Source organism: Camellia sinensis, chromosome 3 (assembly GCF_055761805.1).
Source record: "Camellia sinensis isolate YWXY chromosome 3, ASM5576180v1, whole genome shotgun sequence".
NCBI classification, from domain to species: Eukaryota; Viridiplantae; Streptophyta; class Magnoliopsida; order Ericales; family Theaceae; genus Camellia; species Camellia sinensis.
The window spans coordinates 163778923-163801701 of record NC_138963.1 but is presented as its reverse complement, the minus strand read 5'-3'; the positions used below and the strand labels follow the sequence as shown (position 1 = coordinate 163801701).

The 22779-nt window shown below is 38.0% G+C and overlaps 1 protein-coding gene across 1 annotated transcript; it reads left to right on the top strand.

The window, feature by feature from the left end:
- The first annotated feature begins 463 nt into the window (after positions 1-463).
- On the top strand, positions 464-22282 carry LOC114282552 (Protein phosphatase 2C family protein). The gene is made up of 9 exons (XM_082921308.1): positions 464-1222; positions 3776-3918; positions 4196-4294; positions 4391-4549; positions 6892-6978; positions 17244-17335; positions 19848-19919; positions 21597-21738; positions 21852-22282. The coding sequence occupies exons 1-8, from the start codon at positions 984-986 to the stop codon at positions 21723-21725; spliced, it is 1020 nt and encodes a 339-aa protein (XP_082777434.1). The 5' UTR covers positions 464-983; the 3' UTR covers positions 21726-21738; positions 21852-22282.
- The last annotated feature ends 497 nt before the right edge of the window (positions 22283-22779 follow it).

Genomic DNA, 22779 nt, shown 5'->3' with positions numbered 1-22779 from the left:
GTAGGTTATTTGGATAAATAATTAATTTCTTGAAATATTGAAAAAAAAATCTTTCCAATGTGGCACACTTAAGTGCATCTAATAGCAATAAAATAAATCAGCAGTGCTACAAAATGACGCCGTTTTTCCTCTTTTATTTATTTATTTATTTTTTTTTTGCAGATCAGAAGAACGAACGAACGAAGAAGAAGAAGAAGAAAGAAGGAAGAAAGGAGGAGAAGGAGGGACTGGAGGGGGCATAATATTCGGGGGAGGAGGAGGCGGAGGCGGGGCGACGGCAGTCGGAGGCTGCGACGAGTTGTGGTAGGGCTGCGACGTCGGAGCTGTTGCGACGGAGGCACAGGAGGGGACGATCGGCGGCGGAGCTGCTTCTCTCCTCTTCTCTCTCTTTCTCCCTCTCTCCTCTTTCTCTCTTCTCTTTCTGTCCCTCTTCCTCTTCCTCTGCAGACTGAAAATGGAAGAAGAAAAAGAAAAAAAAAAAAAAAAGCCTAATGCCCAAAATGACGCCATTTTGGACAGTAGGGGCATTAGGGGGAAGGATTTTCGAACTCTCAAACATTATTCAAAATACATATTACACAAAATTATAAATTTTTATAATTTTTGTTCTTACTTTTTTTTTTCACTTAAAGATATAAATCTTTTAATTAATTAATTAATGTATCATATAATAATAAAATTATAAACAAATTAAAACACCATCATAGATCCTACCAATAATATGCTACATAGATAGCATTTGATCCCGAGTAATGCTAGGGATACCAAATTTTCTACCGAATAAATGACCAAATGTCTCACATGGGTGTGGGGTCTGCAATTTGTGGGCCCACACCCATGTGAGACATTTGATCATTTATTTAGTAGAAAATTTGGTACCTCTAGCATTTTCCTTTGATCCCACAAGAGGAAGGCCTATACGTACAAATACAATACATAAATATACATCACAACCATCTACCAAAAGTGGAAATGCGGCGAGCATGAACGTTGAAGATCCTCCCTCCTCCGCCTCCGCCTCCGCCTCCGCCTCCGCCTCCGTCAGCACCAATCTGACCAAATCGTCCGTGGCGGCAGATGTCCCACCAGCTCCCCCTTCCGGCGACACCACGGTGGACCCACAACCGCCGCCATCACCACCACCACCACCACCGCAACCACAATCCAAGGTCGTGATTCCATCTAGGGATCCCGATGCCCTCTTCAGCGGCGGTGGTATCAGGTTCATGCCCTTATTTTCATTCCCTAATTAACGACTACTTCATGGTAGTTATCCAATCCGAATTATCATTGGATATGATTGTGAAATTACTTTCAATTCTCTGTTTTTATAGCGTTTTTTGACAATTATTTGATCAACTCTTTCTATATTCTCCTGAATTTTTAATATGTTGTCGGCTTTTTTCTTCTTTCAACTCTGTAATTCTTAGTCTGTAGAATATTACTTGTTTAGGTAGTACTTTGTTAGGGAACAAATACTATTATTTGTCTCTTAGAGTTTTTGGTTTCATCTTCCATTCCTTAGTGTTGTGCCTTGAGGGCATGGTTGTAATAGTAGTGTTGGTAAACGAATTGGTATCGGCATTTAATAGTATCAGAAATATCAAGTAATATGTATTGGAATCTGGTGATGCGATCATGAATTTTTAAAAATTGTCACAAGTCTTCTAAAATTCTATAATGCACAATTTTGTACTCAAGTTTTATAATTGTCTCAATAAATGAAATTTGTGGTGAATGTTCTTCAAATTCCCGGGCCATATGGATACCAACGGTGAAGTAACAAAACCCACTCTGTAATCGCTTTCTATTTATTACCATTTTCATGTGGTTTTGAACTAAAAAAGAAGAGGGTTGGTGTCCATTTGAGAAGGATTTCAGTGTCTTACTAAGGCCTCGTTTGGGAACAGGCTAATTTAGTAATTTTTTGGCTATTTGGCTAAAAATGTAGGTAAAAAAAACTTGTATGTTTGGGATGACTTTTTGGCTAATTACGAAAAGATGTGCAAAAAGTAGAGAGAAAAGAGAATCTTTGACTTTTTGGTATGGGTTGTTGGCTTTTTGGCTAATTTAGTAACTTTTTGGCTAATTGGCTAAAATAGCCTCTTGCCAAACGAGGCCTTATGAATTGCCTCTAAAACGCCTCGGCATAGTATAATGGATGACTTTGTTTCCAAGACATTGATATCAAAGGGTGATTCACCTCTACTACATTGTGGCCCATGTGCTGCTGCCTGCTGGTGTGAAATGGTTGAATATAGTGTAGTCATCCTACTTGTAACTTCGGAATGAAAGCTTCACATTGAGACTATGCCAATTGTATTGCCTTATCTCATCAAGAAATCTAGCTTCGGAGACTCAAGTCCCACATTGCTTGAAGAACACTTCCTCAACTCTAACCTTCTTTACATAAAGAAGCCCTCCAAACATGTTCGTCTCATGTTGACTAAAGACCAAAGGTTTTCTTTTAAATGCCAACATAAAAAAGCCAAAGACCACGGTCTATTTTAAGTGTCTGAATCAGCTATTTATTTAATGAATGAGGCTGGTTTAGAAGAGCATCAGTGTAAATATCGGTTTCAAAGCCGTTCGTCTTGTGAACTAGATAGTTAGCATGTGATATTTATTTGCATTGTCTATCAGGTAGTATCCAAATTGGAAGGCTAAAAACCTGATATAAATTGACTTGTTCGCGATGAACTGGCTGATATTTTGAACCATGCTTAATGGTATTGAATTTGGTGGAAAATGTGAGCAAAGTTAGGAAAAAGAAAGACATCTACATTGGAGGTTGCAGCAAATATAAGTTGGAAGATAGTTGAAGATTTTGAAAAACATGATATGATGGTGTCCATGGTTGTTAGAAACTTACGATTCACGATTCAATTCATATGAGTTGATATTTAAATTTGTGTTGGTCCAAACAAGACCGTACTTGTAAAAAAACAATGTGTACTACCACAACTAACTTAAAAACGAATATGTAAAATATTTTTAAAAGGAAATATATATTGATATAATAATGATGGAAAAGTTTAGGGCCTGGTTGGTATCATTTTTCATTTTTGATGTTTTTGGACACCAAATCAATGAAAAATTCGAAAGCACCAATTGTTTTTCATTTTTGTGCAAAAACTATTTTTGAAAATTAGAAATCAACTTTAAAGTGTTTCCTAAAAAGGGTTGTTTTCAGGGAATTTTTTTTTAAAACTAGTTTTCGGTATCAGTTTTTGTTTGTTATTTTCAAGAACAGACGATACAAAATGCACCTTTAAATTTCAAATACTAGGTTTGGATATGGTTTAAACGTGAACCAAAGCCAAACGTGAACTTGTTTAAATTAGTGGATTTGGTAATTTTGTTAGATTTACCAGGTGTAGATGGTTCTATGGTGGGTAAAGGCAAATGGAAAATTTTCCAAAAACAGTTTTCCAAACAAGTTTCCCGTATCAGTTTTTATTTGTTATTTCCAAGAACAGACAATACGAAATGCACCCTTAAATTTCAAATACTAGGTTTGGATTTGGGTTAAACATGAATCAAAGCCAAACATGAACCTATTTAAATTAGTGGATTTGGTAATTTGGTTAGATTTTCCAGATCTAGATGATTCTATGGTTATTAAAGGCAAATGGAAAGGTTCGTTTATCAAAAAAAGAAAAAGAAAAAAAGGGCAAATGGCAAAGTATTCATTTGTGTAGAGTTGATATGATTCTAAAATTAAGTGATTAATATTCAATGGAAAATAAACCATTCTTTTTTTTTTTTTGTGTAGCTTCCTTACTGGAAACAAAAATGCAAGATTCATCTATGGATATTCCAGTTTCAAAGGTAAAAGATCTTCAATGGAGGATTTTTATGAGACAAGAATATCAGAAGTCGATGGCCAGATGGTTGCTTTTTTTGGTGTATTTGATGGTATGTCAATTTTTTTTTATTTTTTTATACAACCCCTTGCAATATTTTTTATAAGTTGTTCTTTTATCAGATGCAAAGTTCATGGTTGACGATGCTTATAAATTTTGTGTTACTTTATCGTTCTCATACAGTGTCTTATTATAGTCTTCTTCTACTCTTCTTTTTTTTTTTTCTCTTTTTTTGGCGTGGAAATCAATTTATGTAACCGTGTTAAGGAAGTATTAAAACTTGCCTACTTGTTTTTGATCTTTTGGTTTTTTGGTGCATCTCCAATTAGGTCATGGTGGTTCAAGAACAGCAGAATATCTTAAGAACAACCTTTTCAAGAATTTAAGTAGCCATCCAGATTTTATTAAAGACACTAAATCAGCTATTGGTATGAAATGTGGGGCTTCATTTGTGTTTAATGCCTGATTTGACACTACTCAGCTTTGCTTTTTCTATTATTAATTGTAAAATGTTTCGACTGCAGTTGAGTCATTTAGACAGACAGATGTTGATTACCTTAATGAAGAAAAAGGCCAGCAAAAAGATGCTGGTTCAACTGCATCAACAGCTATGTTACTAGGTGATCGGCTTCTTGTTGCAAATGTGGGAGATTCCAGAGTAGTTGCTTGTAGAGCTGGTTCAGGTTGGTTATCTTCTCCATGATGAACTGTTTTTGTTGCAGAATGGGACTTTGTGGGATCAATTGAGCCCGAAATTCTCAACATCTTATGGAAAGTGGAGAAAACAGAAAAATGATATTAAATTAGACAAGGATCAAAATTTTGGTTAGGTATATTATTTTAGTTAGGTTGGAAATGGAAACATTTTGGAAACATGAGAGAAAAGACAAAAGAGTGTATCAAAATGTTTGGAAATAGAAACTAAAAACTATATATACATTCTCAATAATTAGATACTTGAACATCTTGAGGTCTATGAATATTAGAAGCTCATAATTAAAAGATTTAAAGGCTTAGTCGGGGAAGGGAGTTTGCCATTATGAGAAAAAACATTAAAAAATGCAAAATTCCAGTAGTTGTAGGGATGTAAAGGAAAACAAAAAGTACTGGTGACAATCCTCATAAAAAAAGAGCTTTGCAGTAACAAATAAAGAGATGAATGACGTAATTACACTTGTTTTATCTTCTCCTCTTCATCTCTCCTTTTCTTTTTTCCAGTTTCTCAAATTTTATAATAAATTTTATATTTTTCTTGGTTCTCAAATCTTTCTTTAGACAAAACGAGGATAACAGAAATGACCGTCATTAGATATTTCTTTTAAGTGTTGAATCAACTCATTGTTTAGGTATGTTTTATAGTGTTTTGGTGGAAATACTAGAATTTAAGGTTGCGTTTGGTAGGGTTTTGTAACTATGATTTGGGAATATGAGTTGTATTTTAAGTTTGTGAGTTTTGGAATTATGATTTGAGTGTGAAAAATTTGTTTGGTGAAAGAGTTTTAAAAATAGTTTTGAAAAAAGTTTTGAATGGAGTGGGAAATTTTTGATGTGACATTTGATATTTGATACAAAAACTTACAACTCATAATCAAACATACAACTCAAAATTCTATTAAAGCACATAAAAAGTTTTAAAAAATTCGGAAAATATTTTTTTCGAATATATAAAAATTAACATATCAATTGCAAAAAAAAAAAAAAAAAAAAAAAAAATTGCACTGTTCCGGACGACCGGTGGCACTACCGGTTAGGCCAAATTTCGAATTTTTTTTTTTTGAAAATCGCTCTCTCAAACAGAGTTTTCTGCAGAGTTGTGAAAAATTAATTCTACATACCTATCCAAACATCATATTTAAATGTGGGAGTAGAAAACTCGTTTGGAAATCGTTCCAAACAGAGCCCAAGTATTCAACTAATTTAGTTTTGGTTTCCTAGAAAATGGTGACATTTCAGCTGAACTTCTTACTCCCATTATTCTTATCTGAGTGAGTGATTATGCTTTTTTAGTCCAAGTCAAACTTTTAGTGCCTTGCAAACCATCTTAATAACATCTTGTCCTAAACTCAACATTTTGTCATTCATTTTATTTTATTTTTTTAATATTACATAAGCATTACATTTGCATTGCTCACTTGTTATTCGAATTGGTTTCTGACTTCCTACCCATTACCTTTTTTTGCGTGGTTGGGTATTTTGTGGATATAAAATGGTATACTGTTTTAGACCATGCTTGCCATGTAAAGCTTTTCCTCTATTAAAATATATCATGGAAAATGAAAATGTCTCCATAAACCATCTGGCTCTACTCAAATAAGGTCTTATTGACTTCAATCTCATCTATGCATTTGCATTTACTGTCTAAACGACGTTATTTAGAATCTGTTATGGTGCTAAGACCAAGCAAGCCCATTATTTACCTTGGGTTCTACTGCTGTTTTGCTTGGAATGTTGGCTTTTATATACTTTACTTCTTGCATATTCCTTTTTTTTTTTCAAGGAAAAAAAAGGGTCTGAGATATAGATACACTTTCTAGAGTTCATTGTGATCAAGTTCCCCCTCTCATTTATGAAAATATTTAGAGTTATTCTTGGGCTTGTCTAATATAAGGATTATGTTCTCACACTCCAACCTTATTTTTATTGCATTGTTTCTATATATATATATATATATATTGGTTTAGTGTTAACTTATCCCTCTTGTTGTATCCTTTCTCCAAGGCTTTGATTTTGCAACTGTTGCAGCATACTTCATTATTCATTTTCTTGGTCACGAATGAGAAAATTGCCTTGCTGATTTATAACAAACCGTGTTATGCTGCTCTGATCTTGTTTGGTTGTGCACAAATTTATGATTTTTGCTCTTTTGTGGTATGATAGGAAGTGGGGTTATGAAAGCACACTACCATTCACAAAGTATTAGTGCAGATTTTTATTGGTTTTAGCTCTTTTAGATGAGCTGAATATGCATTGAAAATGTAATAATATATTTTTTAACTTTTCGTATTTTTTGGTGTTCCTCATGCAGCTATCCCTTTGTCTATTGATCACAAACCTGATAGATCTGATGAACGCCAAAGAATTGAACAAGCTGGGGGTTTCATCATTTGGGCAGGTAAATCATGTCTTTCATTTCCAACTCTGTCTACGTGTGTCTGTTTGTGGTGTGTAGTTGTGCCAAAAGCTGATAGGCGCTGAAGTAGTTTCTTTGCTTTGTTATTTGTGATGTTTGAGTAATTCTCCGATCAGCAACTTCAGGCGATCCGATTGCCGCTGACAAGGAAGTTGAGGGGGCGGAAATATCAGAGAGGACACGTGGAGCTATGGAAAGGGGAAGTCGAAGGGACAAAGGAGGTGAAGAGTCGGGGGATAGTTTCGATGCTGTAATGGTGGTGGAGGGAAGATCAACAGATATGGGGATTCAGGGTTTATCCAAAGGGCCACAGAAGGGGCATGATGGGCCGGGTAATTTTTTGGGCTCAACTGATTTGATAAATATGGGCCAGAAGATTAATTATCAGCAGACCCAGTTTGTTTCTCAAAAGGATGGGCCTTTTAAACAATATATAGAGTATAAGGATGGGCCTCAAGTTAGGGATTGTCTCAATCCCAATGAATTGGGCCCAGTGGGTTATTCGAATGGGGTTCACACTTTGGTGGAGGATATCGGGGCTGAATTTCGAACACAGGAAGCTGAAGTTCGATCCGATTTGTTCGACGTCAAAGGACGACCGCTGGGTGAGAGAGAGGTCCAACGAAGGTTGTCGTCTGGGATGAAAGGAGATGCCGATGGTGACGGTGATGTATATTTACAGAGGGACAGTCAGAATCGATTATCACAAGATGAGATTCAGCTTGGTTTAGCTGATAGGGTGGTTGACTCTGTTGAAGGAGAGCAGAGATTAGCGGCAGAAGTGGCTGAATGGGTCGATGATAGGATCGAAGATGAGAACGATGCTGAATTGCTGAGTCGTAAGGTGGATGAAGGGTGTTTTGAACCTACCGAAGTGTTGCAAGCCTTGAATACCTATGGATCTGGGTCTGATGAGAGCTCAGAGTACAACTCTGGTTCAGTTCGTGAGGGAGATGATCAGGAAGAGTCTGACCTTGATCTTATTAACCTTTTTTCTAAGAAAGGCACTGTTGAGGGGGGGGGGGGGGAGGGGGGAATCTGAGGGGATTTCTGAATCAATGGATCATGTCAATGACTCTGTTAATCATGATTCTACTGAAATGTCATCACAGAGGGGTCACATGGTTGTTCCAGATTCTTTTTCTCTTGGGGATGGGATAGGGGATCCTCAGTGTCTTGGTCTTAAGTGTTCTGTTAGGGGAATGACTGATAAAGGAGTTACTCCAAATATCTCGGGAGCCATGAAGGATGTTTCTACCTTTAACCCTGCATCCTATAATGCAAATGTAAGTGTAGGCCAAGTGATTGATGCTCAAGAGGGAGCTTCTATAAGGCATTTGCATAGCAGAGGCTGTGTTTTTAGCAGTTTGAGGGATAGTGACGCAGAGACAGAACGCTGGTTGATGGAGTTGAGTAAGTTTGCGTCATGTCCAATTGAGGAAAATGAAGTATCCCATTTCAAGCATTTGCTTCAAGTTATGGGGCTGTCCCTAGTAAGCTTAAATGGGAACGGTGTTGTTAGTGGATTGGATAATAGTGTCATTAGGGGGGGAGAGTTCTAGGCGAGGAGGGGGAGGGGGAGGGGCTTCGGTTAGAAAGGGGGCCAGGGAGTTAAGGAATTTGATGAGTACAATTAATTAAGATAATAGGCATGGGGAGGTTAGGGGTGACAATGATTATCAATGAAGATTGTTAGCTGGAATGTAAGAGGTTTGGGATCCCGAAAGAAGAGGGGGATCATTAGGGATGTTTTGGGAAAACATCAACCTGACGTTGTCATTTTTTAAGAAACTAAAGTAGAAGTTTGTGATAGGTTTCTTATTAAGAGTATTTGGGGAGCTAGGCATAAAAGGTGGGCCTTTGTATCATCAGTGGGAAGGTCAGGAGGTATTTTAACTATTTGGGATGAGAGGGTTGTGTCGGAGTGTGAAACAGTAGTTGGTGAGTTTTCACTGTCAATTAGGTTTAGGAATCTAGATCTCAGTGAGTGGTGGTTGTCGGGGGTATATGGTCCAAATTGCCCTTCTAGGAGAAAGGAATGGTGGGATGAGTCATATGGTTTATTTGGGTTATATTATCCTAATTGGTGTTTAGGAGGGGATTTCAATGTGGTTAGGAGGGTTTTAGAAGAGCTTAATGGGAACGGAATCAATAGGAGTATGAGAGATTTTGATGGTTTCATTAGAGGATGCGAGTTGGTTGACCCTCTTCTTTTTAATGCCAGATTCACATGGTCAAATTTAAGGGAAAGGCGGGTCTATTGTCGATTGGATGGATTTTTATTTTCTTTGGGGTGGGAGGGGATTTTCCCCAATGTCAGGCAGGAGACATTACCAAGATTGGTATCTGATCATTGTCCAGTGATGTGTGAGAGTTGTCCTTTTAGGTGGGGTCCGGCTCCATTTAGATTTGAGAATATGTGGTTGGAACATCCTTCTTTTAAAGAAGCCTTTGAGGAGTGGTGGAATACCGCTACATATCAGGGGTGGGACGGTTATAAATTCATGAGAAAGCTGAAAGTGATTAGAGAGAATGTGAAACAGTGGAATAGGGAGATTTTCGGGAATTTAGAATCAACTAAATGTTAGGTTTTGCGAAGGATTGAGGAGATAAATACTTTGGAGATGCAAGGGAGTGAAATTGAGGCATTGAGGGGAGAGAGGAGGGAGTTAGGTTTGAAATTGGAAGAATTGACTCTTAGGGAGCAGATCTTTTGGGCACAAAAAGCGAAGGTGAAATGGCTAAAAGAAGGGGATGTTAGTTCAAATATTTTTCATAGAATTGCGGATGAGAAAAGGAAGAAGAAACTCATTAAGCAATTGGAAGTAAGGCCAGGTGTATTGGTGGATAGAGAGGAGCAAATAGTTCAGGGGATTTTTGATTTTTATTCTAACTTGTTTTCGGCGGAAGATATTGTCAGGCCTAGGATAGATGGACTTGAATGGCAGCCTATAAATCAAGAGAGTGCGAGGTGGTTAGAGCGACCTTTTGAGGAATATAAGATTCGGGAAGCAATTTTTGAGTGTGAAGGGGACAAGGCTCCTGGTCCAGACGGTTTTTCTATGGTTGTTTTTCAAGATTGCTGGGAGGTGGTGAAAGAGGATCTGGTTAGAGTTTTCATGGAATTCTATGAGACAGGGGTGGTCAATTTATGTACATATGCCACCTTTATCTGTTTGATTCCTAAGAGGGATGGAGCCATTAGAATGGGTGAATTTAGGCCTATTAGTTTGATTACATCACTTTACAAGATTTTGAGTAAGGTTTTGTCAAAAAGGTTGAGATGTTCTTTAGGAGATACAATCTCTCAAACACAAGGGGCTTTTGTGCAAGGTAGGCATATACTAGATGTGGTTCTGGTGGCAAATGAGGTGGTAGAGGAGTGTCGGAAGTCGGGGAAGGTAGGCATTGTGTTTAAGGCAGATTTTGAGAAAGCATATGATCATGTAGACTGGCGCTTTTTGGATTTCGTGATGAACAAGAAAGGGTATGGTGCGAGATGGAGAGCTTGGATTAGGGGTTGTTTGGCGTCTTGTAATATGTCGGTGATAGTTAATGGCAAACCAGGGAAATGTTTTAAGGTCTCGCGAGGTTTGAGATAGGGAGACCCTTTATCTCCTTTTCTATTCATTTTGGTTGTCGATGTGTTAGGTAGAATGGTTGACAAAGCTAAAGAGGTAGGCTTGTTTGAAGGTTTACAGGTTGGTAGAGATAGGGTTAGTGTGTTGCATTTGCAATTTGCGGATGACACTATTTTCTTCTCTTTGGGGGATGAGTGCCAAATGGCAAATCTTTTTTCAATAGTTAGGCTTTTTGGGGCAATTTCAGGGCTTAAGGTTAATTTAGAAAAGAGTAGGGTAACGGGTATAAATGCTGATTCAAGTTTGATTCAAAGGGTGGCTGAATTACTTGGTTGTGGGATTGAGACATTTCCTATGAAGTATTTAGGCCTCCCACTGAGAGGTAACCCAAGAAGTGAAATGTTTTGGAATCCAGTGGTGGAAAGGATAGGTAAGAGGTTAGATGGGTGGAGTAGGGCTCTTTTGTCCCGTGGGGGTAGATACACTTTGGTTAAGACAATGCTGAGTGGGATCCCTATTTATTTCATGTCTTTGTTCAAAATTCCGGTCAAGGTAGCAAAAGCCATAGAAAAGCTAATGAGGGATTTTCTGTGGGAAGGAAAGGAAGAAGGAAGAAAAGACCATTTGGTGAAATGGGAAACGGTGTCATTACCAAAGGAAAAAGGGGGTTTGGCAGTTGGTAATATATTGGCTAGAAACATGGCTTTGCTGGGCAAGTGGTTATGGAGATTCCCAATTGAGTGTGGTTATTATGGCATGCAGTTATCAAAAGTAAATATGGGTTGCATGTTAATGGTAGGGACTCTCAGGTGGTTTCTAGGGGTAATGGACGTGCTTCGTGGAAGTCAATTTCTCATATTTATCCAATTTGGTCCCAATTTATTTCTGTGAGGATGGGGAGGGGGGACATGGTAAGGTTTTGGGAGGATGTTTGGGTGGGTCTTCGTCCTTTGCTGAGTCTTATTCTCTTTTGTATAGAGTTTCTCAATCTCATAATTGTTCTATTGCGTCCGTGGCTGTCTCTTCGTTGGCTCATTGTTCATGGAATTTTAATTTTTACCGAAATCTTCATGATAGGGAAGTTCCTGAGTTGATATCTTTATTGTCAAGGCTTGAAAATGTTTCTTTATCTCCAATCTTGGAGGATCGTTGGTTTTGGAATATTCATTCGTTGGGCTCTTTTACTTGTAAATCCTTTCTAAAAAAAATCATTGATATTCCGCATGTACCTCAGTTTTTGTTTCACAAAAAGATCTGGAAGGCATGTGCTCCTCTTAAGGTGAAAGTTTTTATGTGGATTTTGGTTCATGGCGGAACTTTGACAAATGATTCATTGCAAAGGAGGAGACCTTCATGGTATCTTAGTCCTCAATGATGCATGATGTGTTGCAAAAGTGGAGAATCTTTGGATCATCTTTTTTTGCATTGTTCGGTGGCGGGACTTTTGTGGAATCGGGTATTTGGTTTGGGCAATGTACAGTGGGTGGCTCCTAGAGGTTTTGTTCAAATGCTATTATTTGATTTTTAAGTCTTTGGAAGGTCGAAGAGGGCTAAAGTTCTTTGGAGTAGTGTAGTCTTTGCAATCTCCTGTCATTTGGTTGGAGAGGAATGGGCGTATTTTTGAAGGAGGATCTAGGGATATAGATTATTTATGGGATAGAGTGTGTTATTTGGCGTCTTTTTGGGCCTCGGCAAGTTCTGTGTTCCGAGGGATTCCTCTTTTTTTGATTGCTTCAAATTGGGTGTCGGTTTGTGCTGTATAGTTGTGTAGTTTTGGTTGTCTTTTGGTGTGGTTGTCTTTTTGGATGTTTTTTTTCTTTTTTTTGTGGAGGATGCCTTATCCTCTCCTCTTTGGCCTTGGGCCTAAATAAAATTTATCTTTTTGTTGCTGATTAAAAAAAAAAGAGTAATTCTGACATGAGTATAGTTTTTAACCTAATGAAATTCATGATATATCTAGTTTTTAACCTAATGAAATTAGTGATTCCGCTTCACCGGCGGGCGGCAGCCTCACCTTGGCCGTCCGCCGGCCAAACCCAAATTTTCAAATTTTCTCTCTCCTTCCTCCACCCACATACCAGTGCACAAACCTCAACCTAGTCCACTAGAATTTTCTACACATACCTTCACTCTTCTTCACCAACCCGCCAGACAAACCCAAATTGCCCAAATTTCTTCTTCAGAATTCTTCAACGCCACTTCACCAACCCAGCATACCAAGTCCATCAAACAAACACACCCAGCTTACAACGACATCAGAGCGGGGCAACTAAGGACACAGCAAAAAAAAAAAAAAAAAAAAAAAAAAAAAAAAAGAAGAAGAAGAAGAAGAGAAGATTGAACAATACATCAGTATATCAGAGCTTTGCAATCATCGAGGAGCACCGCCATTCGCACGCTGCCCACTGTCGCAGCTCCGCCTGTTGCCGGCTCTACTCCGCCATTGGCGTTTCACTTCGTCCAGCGTCAATTTATCAGAGTTCCTAACATACCCGAGCTCGATCTTGCTTCCTCAGTCGCCGGACCTCTCATCTCTCAACCGAGCTCTCATTTCATCTCCTTCCTTGGACACCATAGCTAGTTTCCGAGCCTTAGCTATGTCGTCTCTGCTAAACGACCCATCTTCACTTCTCTCCGCTTCAATCGCCAAACCCTTTTCAACCATCAACTTCGCATTCAAACCCTGATCGATTATCAATGGAAGAACCACCATCGAGTGTCCAAATTGCAGTGTTTCAATCACCGATCCCCAACCTGCGTGAAACCGAGACCCTCCGATTGATGGGTGTTCTAGAATCTTTTTTTTTTGTTTTCCCAACGAGTTTCCATATGGGTTTGGCTCGGATTTGAGTTCTCCGGTGGAGTCCGTGGTGAGCTCTACCGTGACTGAGAGCAACGAACCAACATTCGGAGATCTGGAATGCGTTGGGACTCTGGATCTGAGATCTGCTATGGATGGAATGGTGTTTGTTTGTTCTGTTCCTGACAACAACTGCATTTTCACACCTGCTTTCCAGAGGAAACGAATTTCCGAGAGAAATCTGATCAGCAGAAGCGTGTTTTTTGGCCAACATCCATGTGGGTATGAGTCAACAATTCAGAATACAAAGGACAGCTCTTTTTTCTTCCACCACATGATCCCTTTCTTTTCTTTTCTTTATTCTCCACCCACACAACACAACCCTCCACTCTCACTCTCTTTTTTGCTTTCCATTACGTTATTATTTATTTCTTTATTTTTCTCTCTCGCCCTTTTCTCTCCATCAGCCCACTTTAATCATATCCATCATATTTTATTAAATCCACATCCACACAATTTGTTTTTGTTTAACAATTTAAATATCTCCAACAAAAAAAAAAAAAAAAAAAATAAATAAATAAATAATGATTGAGAGCTTTCTCTCTCTCCTCAAGGACACCCACCACTATATCTACTTTCCAACTCATCATTCACCTTTATTTTGCCACATCCATCTTCCCCACATCATTTCCTTTTGTTGGGCGTCACCCCAACTTTATTTTGACACATAGTTTTTCCATTAAAATAAAAAAAAAATAAATAAAAAAAAAACAAAAAAAAAAAAACAAAACAAAACAATTTATAAATTTGCACAACACCCATATTTTATTCATCTCAGGATCAACCCCGATCACAATTTTACACAAAAAAAAAAAATAAAAAAATAAAATTAAAAAAAAAAATAATAAAAAAAAAATAAAAATAAAAAACAACCAAACACAAACAAACAACCACATCCACAGGCGGGATTTTTCTTCTCTACTCTGCCGCCGGTCTCTTCTTCTTGCCTCCATCCTGCGCGGCCCTTGACGGTGCTTCCTCCGTGTTTTCCACGCCACCGAGCACGTTCACTCCCCCATACTCCTCCACTGCAGCATATGGCGGACCTCCAAAACGGAACATCACGGTGGCCTTCCGCTTCAGCTCCTTATTTTCTGCCTTCAGCACACTTATCTCTGCTCGCGCATCCTTATACATGCGTTGGAGCAGAGCCAGCTGGGAGTTTAAATGCTGCACCTCATTTGTCCTACTCTGCAGCCGGTTCGACAAATTTGTGACCGCCGTCATGCTTTCCACACATGCCTTCAGAGTATACTGATTGGCCTCCACATCCGACAGCACTGCCATTCTTTGCTCCACAGACCGCATCGGAAAGTTCAACGGAGTATACCCAGCGGTGTTTGGTTGAGGTTCACTGGCCACCGCACCAGTTCTCTCTCTTGTTGACTCGTTGAGGTCGGGAAAGAGGGTGAGCAGCCCGCGGGAAGACGATGAAGCCATTTTCTAGGCAACAGAGTGTTACAGACTCTCTCTCTCAGCACAACGAAGAGTTTTTCAGACTCTCTCTCTCAGCACAACGAAGTTTTTTTCAGAGGGTTTTCGCAGCTTTTCTCTGCCTCAGCCTCAGCATCAACCTTGGTTAAATAGCCAAGGCAGCCACGCGCATCGCGCGCCTCTTGCCACCAGCCGACAAACGGGCACGCAAGCCAAGGCGCCCACGTGCCTCGCCATCATGTCCGGCACACCTTTTTATGGATTGGGCACGCCTTTTGATGGCACGCCTTTTGAAAAATTGAGCGCACCTTTTGAGGATGCGATTTTTTTTATGGGTCCGACAAGACTCTGTAAACTGTCCCGACATTGATTCCGGTTAGCTCCTTTATGGGTCCGACAAGACTCTGTAAACTGTCCCGACATAGATTCCGGTTAGTTTCTACAAGGGTCCGACAAGACTCTGTAAACTGTCCCGACATTGATTCCGGTTAGTTTCTACAAGGGTCCAGCAAGACTCCGTAAACTGTCACAACATTGTCTTCTACAACGGTCCGACATGACCCCATAAACTGTCTTCTACAAAGGTCCGACATGACCCCATAAACTGTCTTCTACAACGGTCCGACATGACCCCATAAACTGTCTTCTACAACGGTCCGACATGACCCCATAAACTGTCTTCTACATCGGTCTGACACCACCATACAGTGTCCTCTACAACGTTATGACACCCCATACAGTGTCTTCACCAACGGTCTGACACGACCATACAGTGTCTCCTATCCTTTTTTATTTTTATGTATTTTCTTGTTTTGTTACTCTCTCCAAACTCAAGTTGGTTAGTTTCTCTCCTTCTTGAGTTTGCGGGGGGCTGTTAGAATTTCCCATCTTTACCTTCACCTACTCCACTACACACTCCACTTCACCTATCTCCACTTCACCACACACTCCACTTCACCTAACCCACTATCACCTCCACTACACCTACTACCACATTTTCTTCTATATATAGATTGTATAGGAATTGTAATTAATCAATCTTGTAATACATCAATCAATAATATACTTCAATATTTTTACAAGTTTCATTCCCAATTTCCAAACTTCCAGAGTGATAAAATTTAGAAGTTGAACTTCTGAACCTCGGGCATATAGAATTGAAGTTTGGTTTTACTTTCCTTGAGCAAGTTGACTCAATTTTTATGCTATTGTAAACTTTTTCCATCTTGAAGGCTGAAATCCTTGCTCAAAGACTTCAGCTTGAATATCATGGAGTTCTTCAAAATTTTATTATTACCCAATAATTTCTAAGATCATATTGATATTGTATATGAAATGGTCCCCTTAAGTCTTTGAAAAGTTTTTTTATTGGCCCTCTATTTCAAGGGCATTTTTACAATGTAGATGGGATGATCCTTGAGTTTTTGAAAAATTCTTTTAGTACTCTATTTCAAATGTAATTTTACAATGCATAGGGAATGATCCTCAATTATTTCACATATTATGTAATACCATTGATTGTGTTGATTTGATTTTATAATATGTAAATGTCATTTGTTATTTTTTCAATTATAAAAATGACAAAAGTAGATTTTTTATAGAGGCAAGAAAGCCTTACCATTCTTTCGATAACCGATCTGTGCTGGAGAGGCCTCTTGTGAAATACATAATTGGGATGGGATGGGATGCAATGGGGTTAACTGCAACCTATCCCCATTCTGAATTGTATAATCAATTCCTCCCCCATAGCCATCCTTACTCTGCTTTTATGTGCCTCAAACCCAGCCATAATCCATTTTGGAGTCTAATTGTTATATCTAATTTTGGTGTGTGGTGTATGGTGCAAGTTTGTTTATCTATTTGATGGGAAGTTTAGCAGTAACTATGCTGCTGACTGTTTGAAATTCATTTGTCAGCACCACATGATTAGTGTATTTTTATGTACTGTTATTGATTAGTTGTAATTTAACCATGCTAATTTGAAGTGGAGTTTATATAGATCATGTTAATTTTACTTGTGATTTAATTATACAGGTTGCAAAATGAGTGTTAGAAATATTAAGCCGTCATGATCACAAAACTGACTTCTCTGATGGCTTCTATAATGTGTGGATTTTTGGTATGCACATTCTTTGCTGCTGTGTTGGCTTTGAGATTTCTGCTACATTAGACTTTTCATGGTATTGTTGTCTTGATGAGGGGATGATTTCTAGAGTTTGATACATTGCTGAAAATATAAATTCTCTATTATTAGATTGCATAAAAATTATAGATGCATTGTATGTCACTGATTATTCCTTGGTTAATTGGTGCTAGCATAGCTTAGTGTCTTCCAGATATGAATTACTCACATTGTTGCTGAACTTCTTTAGGAACATGGCGGGTTGGTGGTGTTCTTGCGGTTTCTCGTGCATTTGGAGATAAACTACTTAAGCCATATGTTGTAGCTGAACCTGAAATTCAGGTAATGCATCAAAATGCTTCTTGAATTTAAAAACATATATGTGTAAAGACAAACTGAAACATGCATCAGGAAATTCAATTAATTAGGTTTTTTTATAAATTAAAAAAATAAAAAAAGAAGAAGAAGAAAAAAAAGGCTTAAAATAATGTGTGTTTAAGTAACGATGTTGGGCTTGATGTGAAAGATATTCTGTTTCTTCAGATCAGTTGACCACCAGGAGCATTATCTGATTTCCTACTTAATTGAGTTACTACTAAATACTAATCAGGTCATCAAGAACTGAAAATTAAATATTGGGGCATTTACACACATGTTCTAATTTGTGAACTTATACTCCATTAAGTCTTAACTAATTCAAGTCTCATTAAATTTTTAATAGTCGGAATTGCCTTTCAAACATTGGTGCTGTTTGGTAACACTTACGTTTTCAGTTTTCTGTTTATATTTACAAAAATTTAAAAAACTCAAATAAAAACTTGTTTGGTAAAATTTTTGATTTATAAATCAGTGGTCTCAGTTTATAAATTTGGCCAAAAAATGAAAACACAAAAAATGTGTTTCCGTTTTGAGTTTTGAGTTTTTTTTTTTTACCACCCAACACTAGCCACCACCCTCTACCATTTTCCACCACCGTCTTCCGCCACCAACACCCACCACCCACCACCACCACCACCACCACCACCACCTACCATCACCACTCACCACCCACCAGCCACCACTCGCCACCACCACCCACCAGCCACCACCCACCTGCCACTCACTCGCCACCACCACCCACCCCTCGCCACCACCACCACCACCCACCACCCACCACCCACATACCATCCACTCGCTACTACCATCCACCGCCTGCCATCTACTTGCCACCACCACTCACCAGCCACCTGTCACCACCAGCCACCCACCACCACCAGCCACCTGTCATCCACCCACCGCCGCCGCCACCACCACCACCACCACCACCACCACTATCACCCACCCGCCACCCACCACTCACCACCCGCCACCGCCACCGCCACCACCACCACACACTCGCTACCACTTACCACCCGCCACCATCACCCACCCACCACCACCACCCACCCGCCACCACCCGCCACCACCCACTCGCTACCACCCACCACCCACCACCCGCCACCGTCACCCACCCACCCACCCACCATCCACTGCCCACCACCACTTGTCATCCGCCACCCGCCACCCACCTGCCACCGCCACCCACCACCCACTCGCTACCACTCACCACCCGCCACCGTCACCCACCCATCCACCCACCCACCACCCACCCGCTACCACCCACCACCGTCACCCACCCACCCACCACCACCACCACCCGCTATCTGCCACCCACCTGCCACCACCACCCGCCGCCGCCGCCACCACCACCACCCACCCGCCACCACCTGCCACCACCAGCTACCCACCACCCACCGTCACCACTTTCCACCACCGTCTTCCGCCGCCACTTGCCATTTCTTATTCTTTTTTATATTTTTAAATTTTTTTAAACATGTTGTTAATTACCAAACGCGTTTGTAGTTTATGTTTTTCTAAAAATAAACAAAAATTAATTTATAAAATTTTTGTAAATATAAACTGAAAACGTAAACGTTACGAAACACACCTATTCATCATTTATTATTATCTATAAAGCAACATGATGATTTGACATGCATTTTGATTTTCAAAATTTTAAAACATTAACTTTCAAATTGAAAAAACTAGAAAAAAAATGTGAAAAAGAAAAAAAACTAAATTATTTTTTTGAAAAAATTAAAAAAACTGAATTTTTTTTTTGTGCAAAATTAAAAATTTTGTGTCTATAAAGGAGCATGATCATGGAAAACTGATATGCAAAAAAAAAAAAAAAAACACCTGAAAAAATGAAAAAATTGATAATGTTTTCAGTTTTATTGGATAGTTAAATTAAACCAATAAATAGAAGGGCAAAAACATTTATTCTCATGCTCTATTTTTTTTATCAATTAGTGAAACAATTATCTAGAACATTATTATGCAAAATGATAATGTTCTTAGTTTTAAAAATTGGGAAAAACTGATAATATTCTCAGTTTTACTAAATAGGACTTATTGATTCAAAAAATCTTAAGTAGGTCCTGAGCTATCATAACATTTCTAAATAGGACTTTTAAGTAATTAACTCTTAAATATTTAAGTGGGAGCTGTGGTTAGCTCTGTGGAAGCTGAGTGTTTAATTATTACCTACTCATGCTGTCCATTTAACTCAAGCCAAATAGATCACTTGTACAAGGCAAAGGATCTCCCGTCCCCAAATCCCCCTGTCCTGCTGCTGTCCCAATGCACTCCCAACTATTGGATCATATGGAAATCTCAAGGCAGTTGGAAGTGCATTGGGATAGGGAGACAAAGGGATTTGAGGTCAGAGGACTCGTGCCCTTGTACAAGGCTTCAACTTACCAATTTTGCTCATCTGTATGCAAAATTTAATTTTGCTCTAACAAATCACGTTTATTATCTTTCCTGTGATTAGGAAGAAGAAATTGATGGTGTTGATTTTATTATAATTGCTAGCGATGGACTTTGGAACGTCCTATCAAATAAGGTAAGTACCTGTTGCACAAATCAAAATTTTGAGAGCTTTGTTTCTCAGAGGCTTATGATACATCTGTTTCCTTTTATAACTCTTCTATCCTTTTCTCTGCACTCTGCAGTAATCACACTGTTGTTCTTCACTTTAATTACTATGCCCAAATCGCATGATATTTTGCATCCCTAGACAACGGAAGCAGCTAATAAGTACATCATCTCACAAAAGATGGCTACAAAAGTTTCTTTTTTTAATTTTTTTTTTTTTTCTGAATAAATCATATATGTGAAACGAAGGCTTGGGCCAGAATAAATATTGATGATTTTAATATATAAATGCTTTTTATAATATTAATATTAATTATATTTAATATAATATTTATATAATATAGATGCTCTCAAGACAAGACACTCTCAACCCCAAAACTTTGAGAATTGACACTCTTGCTGCTGCTCCCACTCCTGCTTGTGCTCAACGAGTTGGTAACTTAGGTTCTGATACTTCCTAAATGTATCGGCAATTAGAAATTAATTTTCTTTCAATTTTTAGTAAGTATCAGATACCATATGGATACTTTAAGCTTGTTTTTGAATCATGAATTTAGATAGAAATTTGGCAAGGCAAAGGGAAATGTAAATGAAGCATAAGCTAAAAAAATTATCCATTTCCCCGCTTTTTCTTTTTCATATCCAAATACTTACCCAAATCCATGATCCAAACACGACATAAGTATCTAACCTATGTTGAAATTAAGATGGGCCATTTATGTGTTATTAAATATAATTGTTGGAATATACCAAAATAAACCTTGTGTTTCCAATCAAGTGAGGTCGGCTACATGAATTTTTTTTTGCTATTATACTCTATGAAAGGCTATATACAGACGGACGCATATATATCATCATATCCTTAAAGTATTTGTGTCCTACCTTTTTTTTAGAATTTTTGTATCAACATATCAGTATCGTGTCATACTTGTGTCATGTATTCGTGTCTATGCTTCATATATGTATATGTGTGTGTGTGTGTGTGTTGCCTTGATATTTGCTTATACACCCATCTCTTGATTAAAACTCAATTTTCGAACCCGAAGAGCCCCTTTTTTGGTTGGAAGACCTGGATGAGCTTGTAAGGGAAGCATGGAACTATTGTTTACAGTCATCAATTGCTTCATAGGAGCCAAAATACCATGAGCTCTTTGGGTGAATTGCAATGACCTCCCATAGGGTTTGAGAATTAGGCAAAAATCCACCTGAGGTTTGAGAAATTGACGAGGATGGAAATGGATATGTTGCCAATAATTAGGCCAAGACTTAGCTGCCATGATAGACCATTACGAAAGTAAAATGACAATTTTGCTCGTACAAACTGGCAAATAATATATTTTACCGATAATAACTTTTATTTTTTATTTTTTATTTTTTATTTTTTAGAGCGGACTGATAATAACCTTTAAGATAGAATTAAAAGACAAATGCCCTTTTGGCATTTTGTAATGATTTTTTACTTATCAATATATCTATATACTAGGTTGGTGGTTGGTTCTCTAGAAAATGTCTTCTCCACCAAGAAGCTTGCCAACTTTCATAACCATGGGTGATAAATAAAATCATAAAAAAAAAAAAAATTCTCATTGTCATTTGTTGCATATGGAATCTAGGCAGCTAAGTACTATATTTCTCGTGCATTCAGGATGCGGTGGCGATAGTGCAGGATATAGCTGATGCAGAAGCAGCTTCAAGAAAACTTATAGAAGCAGCCTATGCAAAAGGGAGCTCTGACAACATTACTTGTGTGGTTGTTCGCTTTGAGAACGTTTAGACCACACATTAAGGTTGTGCTTTGTCATTCATTGGTCATCCTTGTCATAAATTTGGCATGAAACACTTTTTTATTTTATTATATATATATATATATATATATAAAAATAGCTGTTTTCTCTTACAGGTTCTAAGGACCCTGAAGAATGATCAAGCTAATGGGTTAAAGAAAAGACTTATTATTTGGCCTTGCTTTACTTTCAACAAATGGTTATCAATTGTTCAATGTGATGACTGAGTTTTTAAATTGTTAGGGTCCCATCAGTGTCTATATTTAGTGTTTGATTATTGGCTTGCTTAATCCCAATGTAATTCTAAATGTGTTTTTCCTTTTTTATTTTTATTTTTTTTCTTGGGGTGAAAAATACAAATTTCTTGTCCCAGTTGGGCATCCCCATCCCCTTGTAATTGTATCATTGTCAGTTATATGCTTTTATCGCAGTTAAGCTAACTTGAGGGCTTGGTTAAATTAATTGGCACGCGTTATTGCCGAAGATGGCATAAAATTGTTACATTAATCTCTAATTGTTCAGTAATAATAAGCTACAGATTTCTGTTGTTCTTTGGCCTCACCTGTGTGCTAAATGCTCATCTCTGTTTTCCAATTTCTCCAACTGTGCATACTTTCGTGTGTGAAATGCTTGTGTAAGTCATGGGAGTTAGGTTTACAAATGAATTGAGCCACTCCCTAGTTTTATTTGGCTCGGCTCAATAACAGCTCAGTTTGTTAAATAAAGAAATAAATAAGTTCAAGCTTGAATAAGCTTGGCATGTAAAACTCAATACATTTATTATTTATTTAAATATTTAAATAAATTAATTCAAACTATTCAATTTTGAGCAACTTATTAATGTAAAAAATTAAGTTAAGTCAATTTTAAAGACCATTTTAAATTTACTTTGTTGATCCAAACTATTCAACAAAACTATAATTTGAGCAAATTATTAAACTAAAAAATTAAGTTAATTCAATTTTAAATAAATTATTAATTCAAAAGTTAAATTAATTAAATATCAATAATTACATATTTAGATCACATTTATCTTTAAAGCCA